Source organism: Sceloporus occidentalis, unplaced genomic scaffold (assembly GCF_023333645.1).
Source record: "Sceloporus occidentalis isolate IW3139 unplaced genomic scaffold, rSceOcc1.0.p SCAF_54, whole genome shotgun sequence".
In the NCBI taxonomy this organism is placed as follows: domain Eukaryota; kingdom Metazoa; phylum Chordata; class Lepidosauria; order Squamata; family Phrynosomatidae; genus Sceloporus; species Sceloporus occidentalis.
This window is the reverse complement of record NW_028317034.1, coordinates 5,953,755-5,969,197: the sequence shown is the minus strand read 5'-3', so window position 1 is coordinate 5,969,197 and position 15,443 is coordinate 5,953,755. Positions and strand designations below refer to the sequence as shown.

The following is a 15,443-nucleotide window of genomic DNA, read 5'->3' as shown; positions in this document are numbered from 1 at the left end:
AATGTGTGCATGTTAGTATATAGTGTTAGCATGTGTGTGTGGGTTTCAGGGTATACGTACAGTGTTAGAGTAAGTATGTGTGTATTAGAGTAAGTATGAATATGTTAGTATATGGTGTTAAAGTAAGCGAGTGAGAAACTAGGGCCACCAATCTGTGCACTAGGCCCTTTCCAACTGCACAGAACAACGACATCTGTCCATGGTACACAAGTGCACATTATAATTATTGCGGGATATGCTGAAAAGATAACTACAGGGCCTGACTGAGACCAACAGTATGGCTGGGAATTTAAAGTATACAAGCACACTGGTTACAGGTGCTAACTATGCTGCTGAAATTAACATTGTCACGGAGCTGGATAGTCCTACCGACTACCTCCGCTGACTTGCTGAAGACTGCTTTATTTTAGACACACAGGGCTGGATATATGCAGCAAATGGTTGCACTAGAAAAGGTAAAATAATCACTTATTGCCTGACTGACATTTTCACTTTGAGAAAAATACGCACACTTCTAAATGCTTAAAAAAAAAGTTTTTTTCCCCATCCAATCAAAATTATTTTATAGCAGCTTAATATTAGCAGGGAATAAATGTCCCAACGGCAATTTTAACTCAGACAGTATTTATTGAAAATCATTAACTTTTAACAGCCTAGTACCTGTGACCCATGAAAAAAACTGTTCTCTGTGGACTGATGTTAAAACCACCATTTTTCTTACTATTCAGTAAAAAACAGAATGGTCAGTCAATGCCCTCTTGAAATAAATACACAATCATGAAATAATTACTTTTGAATTGTTAATATTTATTGATGTATATAATTTTACATGGGTGTGGCCTGGAATAAATAAAATGATTTTCTTGAGCCCACCGTAACACCCCTGAGACACAACCTACAGAAATAGTAGTCAACCCTTCTGCACAACTTATACCAAGGCACAACTGTCCATCATAGTTGTTTAGTTTTTGCAAGAATTACAGAAAAAAGCTTTTGTTTTCCCAAAATAAATCCAGGGGTAGTGAATGTGATACTGCATGCAGCACTTGCTGCATTGATGAAGTGTTGCACTAGGTAAGCTTGTAAACAGGTCCCTTTAACCAACTAAGTATATATTTTATTAGCTTGAAAACCCTTTGATAGACTGTAAGCTTGCAAGAGCAGGGCCTCTCCTCTACTTGTGAGCCTGTATTCGCTTTATATATTATTAATTATAATGTTATTTTAAATGTTGTATGCTTCCTCATTGCTTTAGAAAAAATGTAAACAGAAGAGGTAGTAAAGCTACATTTTCCTGAAGGCATTTACAACATGAACCTGTATAATAATTACATGGTTTACACAGGGAGATTAAAGCTCTATCTTGTGGGGAAAAGAAGGTACTGCATGAAGAAAAAATAATTTCTTTGTTATTTTAACAGGTAGTAGAAGTATTATTAAACACTCATCTACAGACACCAGACAAGCCAGAAGGCTTGTTTTTCCCTCAGTAATCTCATGGTGCTTCGACAACCACAAGGGATTCCGGGTAGGCGCATGCAAATAAGGTTAACAATTATCACCTTTGCCTCTACATCCACTTTATACATGGATCCCTTGAAAGTAATTGCCCGCTGTACAAGACAGCCTTTAGACAAAACTCGGGAAGAGGTACAATAGCCAGATTTTTTTTAACTCTCTGTAGAATGCTGAAAAATGCCAGTTGCTGTCTCCTGGGATGATATTTGGGGCGCTATAGCTTTAAATTTCCACAGTAAAAATGCACCATATTCTCAGAAATAATAGAGGGGGTTGTGTTTGAGATATCTGCAGTGTAACTGTATTGGTCCAATGGGGAATTTTTTTTTAACTCTCTGTAGAATGTTGAAAAATGCCAGTTGATGTCTCCTGGGATGATATTTGGGGCACTATAGCTTTAAATTTCCACAGTAAAAATGCACCAAATTCTCAGAAATAATAGAGGGGCATGTGTTTGAGATATCTGCAGTGTAACTGTATTGGTCCAATGGGGAATTTTTTTTTAACCCTCTGTAGAATGCTGAAAAATGCCAGTTGCTGTCTACTGGGATGATATTTGGGGCGCTATAGCTTTAAATTTCCACAGTAAAAATGCACCATATTCTCAGAAATAATAGAGGGGCATGTGTTTGAGATATGTGCAGTGTAACTGTATTGGTCCAATGGGGGAATTTTTTTTAACCCTCTGTAGAATGCTGAAAAATGCCAGTTGCTGTCTATTGGGATGATATTTGGGGCGCTATAGCTTTAAATTTCCACAGTAAAAATGCACCATATTCTCAGAAATAATAGAGGGGGTTGTGTTTGAGATATCTGCAGTGTAACTGTATTGGTCCAATGGGGGAATTTTTTTTAACCCTCTGTAGAATGCTGAAAAATGTCAGTTGCTGTCTACTGGGATGATATTTGGGGCGCTATAGCTTTAAATTTCCACAGTAAAAATGCACCATATTCTCAGAAATAATAGAGGGGCATGTGTTTGAGATATCTGCAGTGTAACTGTATTGGTCCAATGGGGAATTTTTTTTTAACCCTCTGTAGAATGCTGAAAAATGCCAGTTGCTGTCTCCTGGGATGATATTTGGGGCGCTATAGCTTTAAATTTCCACAGTAAAAATGCACCATATTCTCAGAAATAATAGAGGGGGTTGTGTTTGAGATATGTGCAGTGTAACTGTATTGGTCCAATGGGGAATTTTTTTTTAACCCTCTGTAGAATGCTGAAAAATGCCAGTTGCTGTCTCCTGGGATGATATTTGGGGCACTATAGCTTTAAATTTCCACAGTAAAAATGCACCATATTCTCAGAAATAATAGAGGGGCATGTGTTTGAGATATCTGCAGTGTAACTGTATTGGTCCAATGGGGAATTTTTTTTTAACTCTCTGTAGAATGCTGAAAAATGCCAGTTGCTGTCTCCTGGGATGATATTTGGGGCACTATAGCTTTAAATTTCCACAGTAAAAATACACCATATTCTCAGAAATAATAGAGGGGGTTGTGTTTGAGATATGTGCAGTGTAACTGTATTGGTCCAATGGGGAATTTTTTTTTAACCCTCTGTAGAATGCTGAAAAATGCCAGTTGCCGTTTCCTGGGATGATATTTGGGGCACTATAGCTTTAAATTTCCACAGTAAAAATGCACCATATTCTCAGAAATAATAGAGGGGCATGTGTTTGAGATATCTGCAGTGTAACTGTATTGGTCCAATGGGGAATTTTTTTTTAACTCTCTGTAGAATGTTGAAAAATGCCAGTTGCTGTCTACTGGGATGATATTTGGGGCGCTATAGCTTTAAATTTCCACAGTAAAAATGCACCATATTCTCAGAAATAATAGAGGGGCATGTGTTTGAGATATCTGCAGTGTAACTGTATTGGTCCAATGGGGAATTTTTTTTTAACCCTCTGTAGAATGCTGAAAAATGCCAGTTGCTGTCTCCTGGGATGATATTTGGGGCGCTATAGCTTTAAATTTCCACAGTAAAAATGCACCATATTCTCAGAAATAATAGAGGGGGTTGTGTTTGAGATATGTGCAGTGTAACTGTATTGGTCCAATGGGGAATTTTTTTTAACCCTCTGTAGAATGCTGAAAAATGCCAGTTGCTGTCTCCTGGGATGATATTTGGGGCACTATAGCTTTAAATTTCCACAGTAAAAATGCACCATATTCTCAGAAATAATAGAGGGGCATGTGTTTGAGATATCTGCAGTGTAACTGTATTGGTCCAATGGGGAATTTTTTTTTAACTCTCTGTAGAATGCTGAAAAATGCCAGTTGCTGTCTCCTAGGATGATATTTGGGGCGCTATAGCTTTAAATTTCCACAGTAAAAATGCACCATATTCTCAGAAATAATAGAGGGGGTTGTGTTTGAGATATGTGCAGTGTAACTGCATTGGTCCAATGGGGAATTTTTTTTTAACCCTCTGTAGAATGCTGAAAAATGCCAGTTGCTGTCTCCTGGGATGATATTTGGGGCACTATAGCTTTAAATCTCCACAGTAAAAATGCACCATATTCTCAGAAATAATAGAGGGGCATGTGTTTGAGATATCTGCAGTGTAACTGTATTGGTCCAATGGGGAATTTTTTTTTAACTCTCTGTAGAATGCTGAAAAATGCCAGTTGCTGTCTCCTGGGATGATATTTGGGGCGCTATAGCTTTAAATTTCCATAGTAAAAATGCACCATATTCTCAGAAATAATAGAGGGGGTTGTGTTTGAGATATGTGCAGTGTAACTGTATGGGTCCAATGGGGAATTTTTTTTTAACCCTCTGTAGAATGCTGAAAAATGCCAGTTGCTGTCTCCTGGGATGATATTTGGGGCGCTATAGCTTTAAATTTCCACAGTAAAAATGCACCATATTCTCAGAAATAATAGAGGGGCATGTGTTTGAGATATCTGCAGTGTAACTGTATTGGTCCAATGGGGAATTTTTTTTTTAACCCTCTGTAGAATGCTGAAAAATGCCAGTTGCTGTCTCCTGGGATGATATTTGGGGCGCTATAGCTTTAAATTTCCACAGTAAAAATGCACCATATTCTCAGAAATAATAGAGGGGCATGTGTTTGAGATATCTGCAGTGTAACTGTATTGGTCCAATGGGGAATTTTTTTTAACTCTCTGTAGAATGCTGAAAAATGCCAGTTGCTGTCTCCTGGGATGATATTTGGGGCGCTATAGCTTTAAATTTCCACAGTAAAAATGCACCATATTCTCAGAAATAATAGAGGGGGTTGTGTTTGAGATATGTGCAGTGTGACTGTATTGGTCCAATGGGGAATTTTTTTTTAACCCTCTGTAGAATGCTGAAAAATGCCAGTTGCTGTCTCCTGGGATGATATTTGGGGCACTATAGCTTTAAATTTCCACAGTAAAAATGCACCATATTGTCAGAAATAATAGAGGGGCATGTGTTTGAGATATCTGCAGTGTAACTGTATTGGTCCAATGGGGAATTTTTTTTTAACTCTCTGTAGAATGCTGAAAAATGCCAGTTGCTGTCTACTGGGATGATATTTGGGGCGCTATAGCTTTAAATTTCCACAGTAAAAATGCACCATATTCTCAGAAATAATAGAGGGGCATGTGTTTGAGATATCTGCAGTGTAACTGTATTGGTCCAATGGGGGAATTTTTTTTAATTCCATGTAGAATGTTGAAATATGACATTTATCAAGTACTGCACTGCTATTTGGGGTGCTATATTTTTAATTTCCACAGTAAAAATGCACCATATTGTAAGATATTATATAGGGGTGTGTGTGTGAGATATGTGCAGTGTAAATGTGTTGGTCCAACGGTGGAATTTTGTAATATATGCAGAAATGTTATAAAAGGTAATTTGCTAGAAATGAGCGGATATTTACCTTTAATTTGTTTAATAAACGTATCTAATTTTGCAGGGAGAAATATTTGTGTGAGAACTCTGCAAAATCCACTAAAAATTGTAACATTATATGATTATTATCACATTTCCAGGTCTAAGGCACCTTTTGCTAATCTTAAGAAAAAGCGTCTGATGGCATGACCACTGATTTGAAACTGTCTGATAGCTTGACTCCAGTGAGCAGCACCATGGGTTAAAATTAGCGACATCGGGATGAATGCTGGAATTGGCAGTGAAAATGGGGAATACCTAAACCAACTTCAGAGACTCACATAAGTGTGAAGATCAATGCAGCGCTTATTAACTGGGGCCTAGCATCATCACAACTGCTATAATGACCCACAAAATCTGAAGCAGTAGCCAGTGTGAAAAAAGTACTCCTGAGCACATGTCCTGCAAACCCAAGGTATTTTGTAACTCGAGATTATTTACCACAACGAATCATTAGAAGTGCGGTATAAACAAGATTGAGAATGCATGTATGAGCTTTCCTGTGCCTCAACAAAATGGTTTCAGCACCCTGGATAGACGCCCCCCTCCGTGAACACACCAGACACTCAGCTGCATGTCCATTCCCCACCAAGGAGCGTGAACTCGGAAATCTCGGCACCTATTTATAACGGCGTATAACGACACTCCTAAACATGTCGCATACCGAAGGTTTGAGACCTGGCGGCTTCCGTACGCTTGCTTCTGCTGCAGCGGCAAGCCCGTCCTCGAAACACGTGGTCATTGGATGCCAAGAGGACGTCACGTGACGTCTGTGTAATTGTTCCCCGAGGCCGGGCTGTTCATTGTACGTAGGGGAGGATCTAGAGATTGTGACGATCAATTAGCCTGCCGCGCTCTCTAGGCTACCTCTCTCAGCAGGTAAGGTGAGGCTGTCATTTACCTCATGGCTCAAGTCGCTTCAGTGAAACGGGTGTCCCTGCCCTTTGCACAGTGTTCCCATTCTGCGGCATGAGAGGATGGGGGAGGCGGGTGGAGCTGCAGGTGAAATGACAGTATATAGGCATACACAGTAAACCCCCCCCCCCCATGAAATATTGCTTGTTTTGCTTTTAAAAAGGCCTTTGTTACATTTCCTTTATTGTAAGGACTGAAGACATATTTATGCGTGAGGTGAATTTATGCGCTTTATTACCTAATACTTAGGGATGCCCTCAATGCATTAAAAGGGGACGAACTTGAATTGGAAGAAAAAAAGTCTGGCATTCAATTGAATGCAATAGTTATTTCTGTTTAATTATGATTAGGATAAAATTAGCACCTACAATCAGGCCCCTTTGTTGCAGTGGAAACGCAGGTTCATTGATAAAAGCAGGTTGTTTAATTTTTTAATTGAATTTAAATTTCAGTTAAAAGATGAAGAGGTGCCATTAATATTGCAATAGAGACAGATCAGGAGATCTTTAATGGTGGGGACGTTACAAAATATTACTGAATGTGTTTCAATCGCTGTCACCTTAAGGATGGCCAGAGAGCCTAATTTCACTGAAGCTGTGCAGTATTTCTGTGAACTATTTCAGGAATAGACTTGTTCATTAAGTCAAACACTTCCTTTAAACAAATTGATTTCCTTTGCATATGAAAAGCCCCGTTATTATCCCAAATAATAGTAATTGATGTTAGCAATCCCAATGTTGTAGTCCTGAAGAATCATGTATATCAACCATCCTATGTATTACTATATGTTTCATAAACCCCAAAATGTGGTTAAGTCATGTATGTGCTTATATCTCGTGCTGCTGTGATTTTTTTTTTTTTTTTTTTTTTTTTTTAGTTTGTTACTGAATTTTTTGCAGTGTTTATGCTTGCATGGCTATTGCATATTTTTGTGTAGAAATAACAAAAAAAAATAGCAATAGCATGAACAGAAAAGCAGCTGTAGAAAACCAAGATGTTCCCTAAAGTGCAGAGAAATAGAAAAAAATAGAATAGAAAAAGATATTAGTTTTTGGAGACCTGGTGACCTTTTTATCCGTGTCATTTGGTGCTAAATGAGGGAGAGTTATCCAGTAGTAAAAGTGTGTTTTTTGAGGAATGCCTTAAGAAAAGACTTTTTTACCAATGTTCTGCACTTTTTTTTTTTTTTAATTATGAGCACCTATGTCCAACGTAGCCAATGATTCCTTGCAATCATCAGATTGACCAGAGACCACAAACTAGTAGAAATGTCAAGCAAAGCACAGAACAAAATACCGTATATATATCATGTGTTAACTATTCTTTGATTGTCACATCCGAAAAACAATTCAGTTGCTTGAGATGTTTGGTGTGGCCAGTTCATACACAGTTATGATTTTTCTAAAACAATATTTGTCTCACTTTAAATAGGCAGCTAATACAATGCTTTTCTGAAATGATGAATCTTTTATTGCACAGGTATTTTTTATTGTGTGACCTCACAGCAGCTTGGAGACAAAAATGTCAAAACCATCCTGAAGTGATATGTGCAGTTGTCGGTATTCATCACTGTAGTTAAGTTATCAAGATTTGGAAGACAAGTGAAATTACTTGACGCAAGCCACTATTGGCCAAGGCTTTACACGCAGATCCTGCATTTCCATCTCGTCTGCTTAAAAATGACCGATTGCTTTTCAGTCTCTGACTGTGACATCATTGGTTTTGACCTGGACCACACTCTTTGCCAGTACAAGCTGCGGGAATCCAACAAGGTGAGTACACCAAATAGCAGCATATTTTTCAACACCCTTAATATTTATCTAGACAGCATAGTCCATTCTCCAGAGCTTACATTCATATTTAAAAGAAGTAATGTCAATGATGTTTTGACATTATCTTCAGTCTCCAAATGTTTTGCAGTATGTTTTTTTGTGAAGTGATCACTTTTAGCTTGATGAATGTTAGCCTTTTTAGCAGGCCATCGTGCTATTGTTTCCAATGAGATCCAACAAGGTTAAATAGTGACCCTTGCTGCCGGGAATGAAAGCATTGGGGGCATGCAGTACAGTTGTATGGGAGTCAGTAAAGTCAATGAATTGTGTTTCTGAAACTGAAACCCTGCACCTTTCCCTTAATGTCTCAGGGTGATGTGATACACATTATATTTTATGTAATAACAGCAACCACCTGCATTTGAAAATGGTACACTTTTGTCTTTCATCTTCCCAGAAAGGGACTCATGCCAAACAGTCTGTATTACACGTAGGTCATTCAAATACACAAACCTATTATTTTAAGATATCATCCAGTTTGTGTTGTATCTCAATAATAATACTCCCATAAGTAACTACCAAAAAACACACTATATTCCACCATGGCCCATAGTGAAATGTTAAAGATTTTGATTTCTCTTTTGTCCTATAGACACAACAAGGCTGCTGGACACTTTATTTTTTGAAATATGGTACCTCTACCTTTGTTTTCATTGTTGATGTTCACTGTTATTAAGTTGCTAGGGCAAACTTACATTGGCCATTATGTTTGGCAAAACAAGTACACATGTGTTCCAGCTTCTGCTATTCCACATGGATCTAATCTGGCAGGATATGTTCGTGGACTCTGAAGCAGGAAACATTCACATATAATTTTCTTCAATTGAGAAAATGAAGACATCTGACAGATGACCTGCATAGTGACAGTCAAGAGTCAAATATTCCCAAACGTTCATTTTCTTGTGTAGCCTTTTATAGATATCCTTCAGATTTTAAACCCAGTGAAAGCTAGTTTTATGTTGTGTTTCATTTTAGTATGTGAGAAAAATACACATTTGTTTTAATTGTATTCTTTCATTTTGTGTGTTTTGTTTAAGAATGGAATACATTTAACAATCAACCTGTTCATGCTACCAATGGTAAAAACTCCTATGTGAGTACAGACAAGGTTTTGCGGTGATCACAATGATTTTTTACTAACACATTGCACAAATGTATTTACTTATGGATGTCTGCTTTAGTGTTTTTGTCTCTCTTAAAAGTGTTACATATTTTACTGTTTCATTCAGCTCATTTATGACAGTTTTGCTCAGTATTTGGTGGCTGAAAAAGGTTACAGTGAAGAGTTGCTGTCTGTTGCACCTGAAGAATGGGATTTCTGGTAAGCCCTGCAAACATTTCTGCATCTCCATACGTAAGTTTGGGTGGCTTGTGGTGTTTGAACAAAGTATAGCATCAATGAAAGCATGCAGTCTTTTGTAACAGTTGCCTATGAGGCCCGAAGTTCTTGCAGGTGGTATAGCTGCCCTTTCCTCATGGCAAAATGCCTCCAGGTCATGCAAAGTCTTTGGTCGTCTTGCAATAACTGCACGTGTGCCAGAATCTGTGAGCGGTGTCAAGGTTTTGTCAGACATATTGTAACCGCGTTTTTTTGTGACGTTGGCGCAGTAAAGGCTTCTTTCTGGCAACTCGACCATGCAGCTCATTTTTGTTCAAGTATTGTATTCTGCTCCTTGAAACAACCATACCGTCTTTTCCCAGAGCAGCCTGTATTTCTCCTGAGGTTACTTGTGGGTGTTTTTTGTATCCCAAACAATTCTTCGGGCAGCTGTGACTGAAATTTTTCTTGGTCTACCTGACCATGGCTTGGTATCAAGAAACCTGGTTTCAATAAAAGTGTTGACTGGCATTTAAAAGGCTTTGGATGCTTTTTTATATCCATTACCTTGTTACGCAGGTCTTTTGACAGTTCTTTCCTGCTCCCCATGACTCAGTATCTAGCCTGCTTAGTGCATCCACGTGAGAGCTAACAAACTCATTGGCTATTTATGCACAATTTATAATTGTGGGAAATTAACCTTTATCTGCCATTTTAACCTGTGTGTGTCACCTTGTGTGTCTGTAACAAGGCCAAACATTCAAGGGTATGTAAACTTTTGATCAGAGCCATTTGGATCATATCTGTTATCATATATTATGATTTCATAAGGAGCCAAGGACATATGTGATAATAAATAGCTTCATATGATCACTTGCCTTGCAGTATTTTTTCCATGATTAGTCATATCTTCAAAATCATTGCCAACATTTCACAATTGTTGCCAGGGTGTGCAAACCTTTGAGCACAACTGTACAGTATACATTTAAGTAATGTATTGTTAGATTTTTGCTTTGTTCTGTTTTGCTGTGCCTTGGGCAGGCTTTGTATGATGCCACCTTAGGTAGAATATAAGAATATAGAACGAATGTTTTAATGTATTTCATGTTCAGGATTTGAATTACCTTATCATGTGTGCTCACATGAGATTCAAACTTGTGTCATCCCAAGCTGTAGTAAGATGTTTTGTCTCTACTGATTTCCTTAGCTCCAAAGGTTTGGTTCTGGATTTGGAAAAAGGAAACTTTTTAAAGCTTGGAGCTGATGGAACTATTCTCAGGTATGCTTAGTAGCAATTTCTTGGAATTACTTTTCCGCTGCTTAGTCATATTTCTTTCCTCTGTAAATAATACTTTGACTATACACAAAAAACAGCTTGCATACACACATGTTTTGTATGATGAAGAGCTATATCATTGTTGTATTATGAAGAGTTATATCATTGAAATGCAAGTCTTACCTCCAAGACTTCCCAAACTAAGATGCATTGTTTGCCAAGTGACATTAGGGTAGTGTTACCAAAGGGCAGTTGTTCTCCCTTTGCTATTATTGTTAAGAAATAGTAAGAACAAATTGTGTATGCTTTGTTAGCTCTGTCTGCATAAACACATATGAGGTTACAATGAGAAACACTGCTTGTTAAGGTATCTTCTGGCAGGCAGCTGACTTCACATGTTCAGAAGAGATGGAACATGTGTGGACCAACTAAGCTTTTGGAGATGGGGAAATAAGCGGGCTGTGCATTCTTGAAAATACAATACTTATCCTTCCACTAAAAGGATTAAATTATTTTTTATAAAGCGCATATGCATGCCTTTGGATTGATTACTGATCATATCGTGATTTTCAGGATCACTGTGTGAATTTTACATTAACAGGGCATGCCATGGCACCAAGACAATGTCTGCTGAACAGATCGAGGAAGCATATGGAGAGAAGAGGGAGTGGAAACATTTCAAAGCAATTAATGGAACTTATGCACGTTCAGGTACAACTCAGTATTTTAGGTGATTCCTGTTGCATGATTTCCCTGAAGCAAGCATGATGGTTGGTGGAGAATGAATATTCTTATTGGTCTAGAGCATATACAGTGAATATACACTTCTGTTGTATAGACATACAGTATAAAGTATTCCAATAGCCCCATCAGAAATGTCTGTATATGGATCTATAAATGATCTATAAAGGGGGTTTACTGAGAACTGTAGGAATGACAGTAGTAAAAAATAGCATTCAAAATGTTAGGCAAAAGAGATTGACTTATCTTAATTATTATTAACAATATGTATATAGACAGAAAAAAGGTAAATGAAAATGTATGTGTCCTATCCCAAGATCCAGGAAGAACTACTTGCAGGAAACTCTACAAAGGGAAAGGTGGTAACAGGTTGTTGCTTGTTTTTTGGCTATGGATTTTTGGAAGTTGAAAGCTAAATGTACATTAGAATGGTCTTGTAAGCACAGTGAGGAAGAACTACAGGACACAAAGTGGACAAAAAGCCTTGTGGGGAAGTATTTTGTAAATAGGGCAGGAATCTGAGGGGAGAGAACCAAGAAAGGTCTTTTAGAGTCAGGATTTTAGATTCGATCCTTAAAGGAATGGAAGGTCAGTATTCACATAAGAGCTGTGTGGCGAAAGGAGTTCTAGTAACCATGTACCTCATAAACATTACAGCTGTCACTCAATATTTTATCCTCTTATCATCCTAATAGATTGTAAACTCACAAAAGCTGGACCTTTTTATCCTTCTGTACTAGCTTGTGTTAATCTTATTATCAAATTGTATATGATCAGTTTTAACATTGTTGTTTCTTGTCCCCCTATTACAGCAGTGTTGTAGGTTAATAAAGGATTATGTTGGTGCTGTAAAAATAAATATAATGTATTGCTATAATACTGAAGTCTAAGTATGTGTTCCTTTCAGGCTCTTAAATTTGGTAGACGGCTAAATGCTTATTAAGCCTTCCCATACTGATCTAAAACAATCAACCAGATAGATAAGGATTGAAAATTGCAACAATGTGTGTGTGTGTATATAATAGTATAAGAAGTAAACCTTTTTAATTTGTAGTTAAAGAAAAGATCTAATCTTCTTCATAGACACATTTTTCTTGTAGCATCTGATTTTATTGCAAAACTAAATGTCAGATGTCTTTTTTTAACCACTAGATGGAGCTATGTGAATTTATAATCCGCATTGTCGAAAATTCTGACCGTTACACTGATTTAAACATATAATGCACACATGTATCTAGAATTATGTAAATTTTGAACTTAAAATATATATATATGTACACATATATATAATTTTTAGAGTAAAATATTGATCTGATAAAAATAGAGAAAAAATAGTAAAGAGAGAGGAAGAGAGGGAGAAAAAGAGAAGGATAGAGTAAATAGAACAGTGGCGATATTGAGAGAGAAGGAAGAGAGCAAAAGACAGAAAAAATAAGAGATCAACTGAGGAGAAAGAATAAAGAAAGAGAGGGAGCGATAAAAGATAAAAGCATGAAAGAGGGGGTGATAAGAGGAGAAAGAAAAAGGGAATGAGAGTAAATAAATATAGCACAAAGAACTGGAGAGAGACACAGGGGGAGTGAAAGGATCAACTATTTGATGCTATTTTATTAAGAGACACCTAAGCTAGTACCTATGTACTTACTAAACTTGTGCCTTTGGATTCGTAACAATTGCAAATTTAACAAAATTGGCCGATTCATAGGAAAACTAGGCCAAACTGCTCATAAAACTGATGAAAACAAAGCAAAAGGCTACAAATTTTGGTCCAAAGTTTTTTTTGTTGTTTTTTTTTCTTCACTCTGACACTGAATGTCTTCCTACCTTCTCTGCCGTCTCGCATCATCTTGTTCTCTCTTCTCTTTTCACTCTTCTTTCTTCCTCTGCATCTCCGAGGACATAACCTCCTGACAAAATTGCGTGGGGTCAGGATAGAGGAAATCACTGGAAGCTCCACCATTTTGACCTAAGATAACCCTGTGTAAACGTCCGCCAAAATGTCGGAGCTTCTGGTGACGTCCTCCCCCCGATTGGGGGAGAGGACATCACCAGACGTTCCTCCGTTTTGCCGGTGGAGAGGACATCACCAGAGGCTATGTCCATAGTGATGCGGACGAAGAAATAACAGAGAAAAAGAGAAGAAAGGAGAACAGGAAGATGCAAGACACGGAAATGGATTGTGAGACATGGAAGTGGTCGGCAAATTCAGAGTGTATGAGAGAGAGTGAATGAGTGCGTGAGAGTAAATGTGGGCATCCGACAACCAATTTTAAAATGACCCCTGATTTTTTTTTTTTTTTATTAGGCATTTCTGGAGGCAGAGTGGCATTAAGGGGGTTAAAAGGCATTTTGTAGAGCACTCTGCCTACAGAAATCCCTTATGCCTCCCTTTATGCCACTCTGCCCCATAATATGCCTTTTAACCCCTATATGCCACACTAAGGCATTTCTGGAAGCAGAGTAGCACATAAGGGGTCAAAAGGCATATCATGGGGCACAGTGGCATATAGAGGGTTAACCCCCCCCACACACACACTTACCGGTGCTTCTGTCTCAGAACGGTGTTGTCTGGGCAGCAGGTAGACGTCTACGCAGTTCGCGTAGGCAACGTCCGCTGTAGCCTGAAGGAGGTGCGGTTAGCAGCGGGGTTGTCTGCGTCCATCGCGCATACACCCTCCGACTGCCAGAGAGAATTCCCTGCACCGGTGGACGCAGACAACCCCCGCTGCTAACCGCACCTCCTTCCGGCTGCAGCGGAAGTTGTCTACGCGATTCGTAGACGTCTACATGCTGCCCCTGGCTACGCACCAGGGACTCAGAAGCACTGGTAAGTTGGGGGAGGGGGCATAAGACAGGAGGATCCAGGTCCCCTGCAGCACTGCGGGGGATCTGGATCTTAGTCTCATAGTCAGAACTATTTGAGGTCTGATTTATAAGACGACCCCGATAATAAGACGATGGGTATTTTTCAGATCATTTGCTCTGGAAAAAAAACTTGTCTTATAATCGAGCAAATACGGTATAATGCAAAAATATAAGCTCCCTTTACTTCAACCTTCATTCACTAAAATATTTGATAATTTGACATGCAGTCTTTTGTATATTATAACTGTAGGGCTTAAACATACTGCTAGTTTGAATAAGCCTCTTTTGCAAACATCACTTTGTAGTTTTTACTGAAACGCTTTACTTTAAGGTAACCAGAAGTTGTTTATATATTTGTTAACCTTTTGTATAAGATGGATTTCTGGGAGAACTAACTCAGTTATATTTAGGTAAATGGCCAAACAATATTTACAAATTTGTTCCTATAATATAAGCATTAGCTATTTCTCTGTCAAGAAAATAAACATTGTTTAATTTGCTTTTGTTTTGGCAGCTAAATACTACTTTTATGACAACTATTTTGATTTGCCTGGAGCCCTCTTATGTGCCAAAATTGTTGATACTTTAGAAACGGTAAGTAGTTCCTAGCAAATTTCAAAACTTTATTGACGGATAATATAACTAACCTTTTCACTAACAGTTCATGTCTACTTTTAAATGTAGGTTTTTGTTCTAGTAGTAATCTAATTCCTTTTTAAGGCTGCACTTCTAACATCTCTTTTACTATGTTCATAAAATCTCCCTGTTCTATTAAGAGTTATGCTATGAAAACGTAGAAGGTTTCACTTTTACTAAATGCTGAATGCAAGCAATGAAAGATGCTGCCACACTGGCTTTGCTAAACTTAAAATGAGTAGTTGAATACCCAAAACTAGGATTATTCACTACTCAGCCTTTGAGTGTTGTTATTGGCACATTTTCCCGTTTGGTAGGCCTTGAACAATTTTGTTAGTGTAGCTAAGAATACAGGAAGGGCCCCTTTAGCAAGCTCTGTTTTCTCCAAAAACTTGGACACTGGTGAACCTTCCCAGAAGTGTCCGGCCTACCAAAATTCCCCCCTCGGGCA

General features: G+C 38.1%; 1 protein-coding gene across 1 annotated transcript in view; it reads left to right on the top strand.

Annotated features, from left to right (window-relative positions):
• The first annotated feature begins 8,003 nt into the window (after positions 1–8,003).
• Positions 8,004–15,443, top strand: part of LOC149288070 (5'-nucleotidase domain-containing protein 1-like) — a 109,822-nt gene continuing 102,382 nt past the window's right edge. The window contains exons 1-5 of the mRNA XM_089492213.1: positions 8,004–8,096; positions 9,386–9,477; positions 10,682–10,753; positions 11,352–11,461; positions 14,871–14,950. Coding sequence (XP_089348339.1) covers positions 8,004–8,096; positions 9,386–9,477; positions 10,682–10,753; positions 11,352–11,461; positions 14,871–14,950 — 447 coding nt within the window. The remainder of the gene's footprint in view (positions 8,097–9,385; positions 9,478–10,681; positions 10,754–11,351; positions 11,462–14,870; positions 14,951–15,443) is intronic.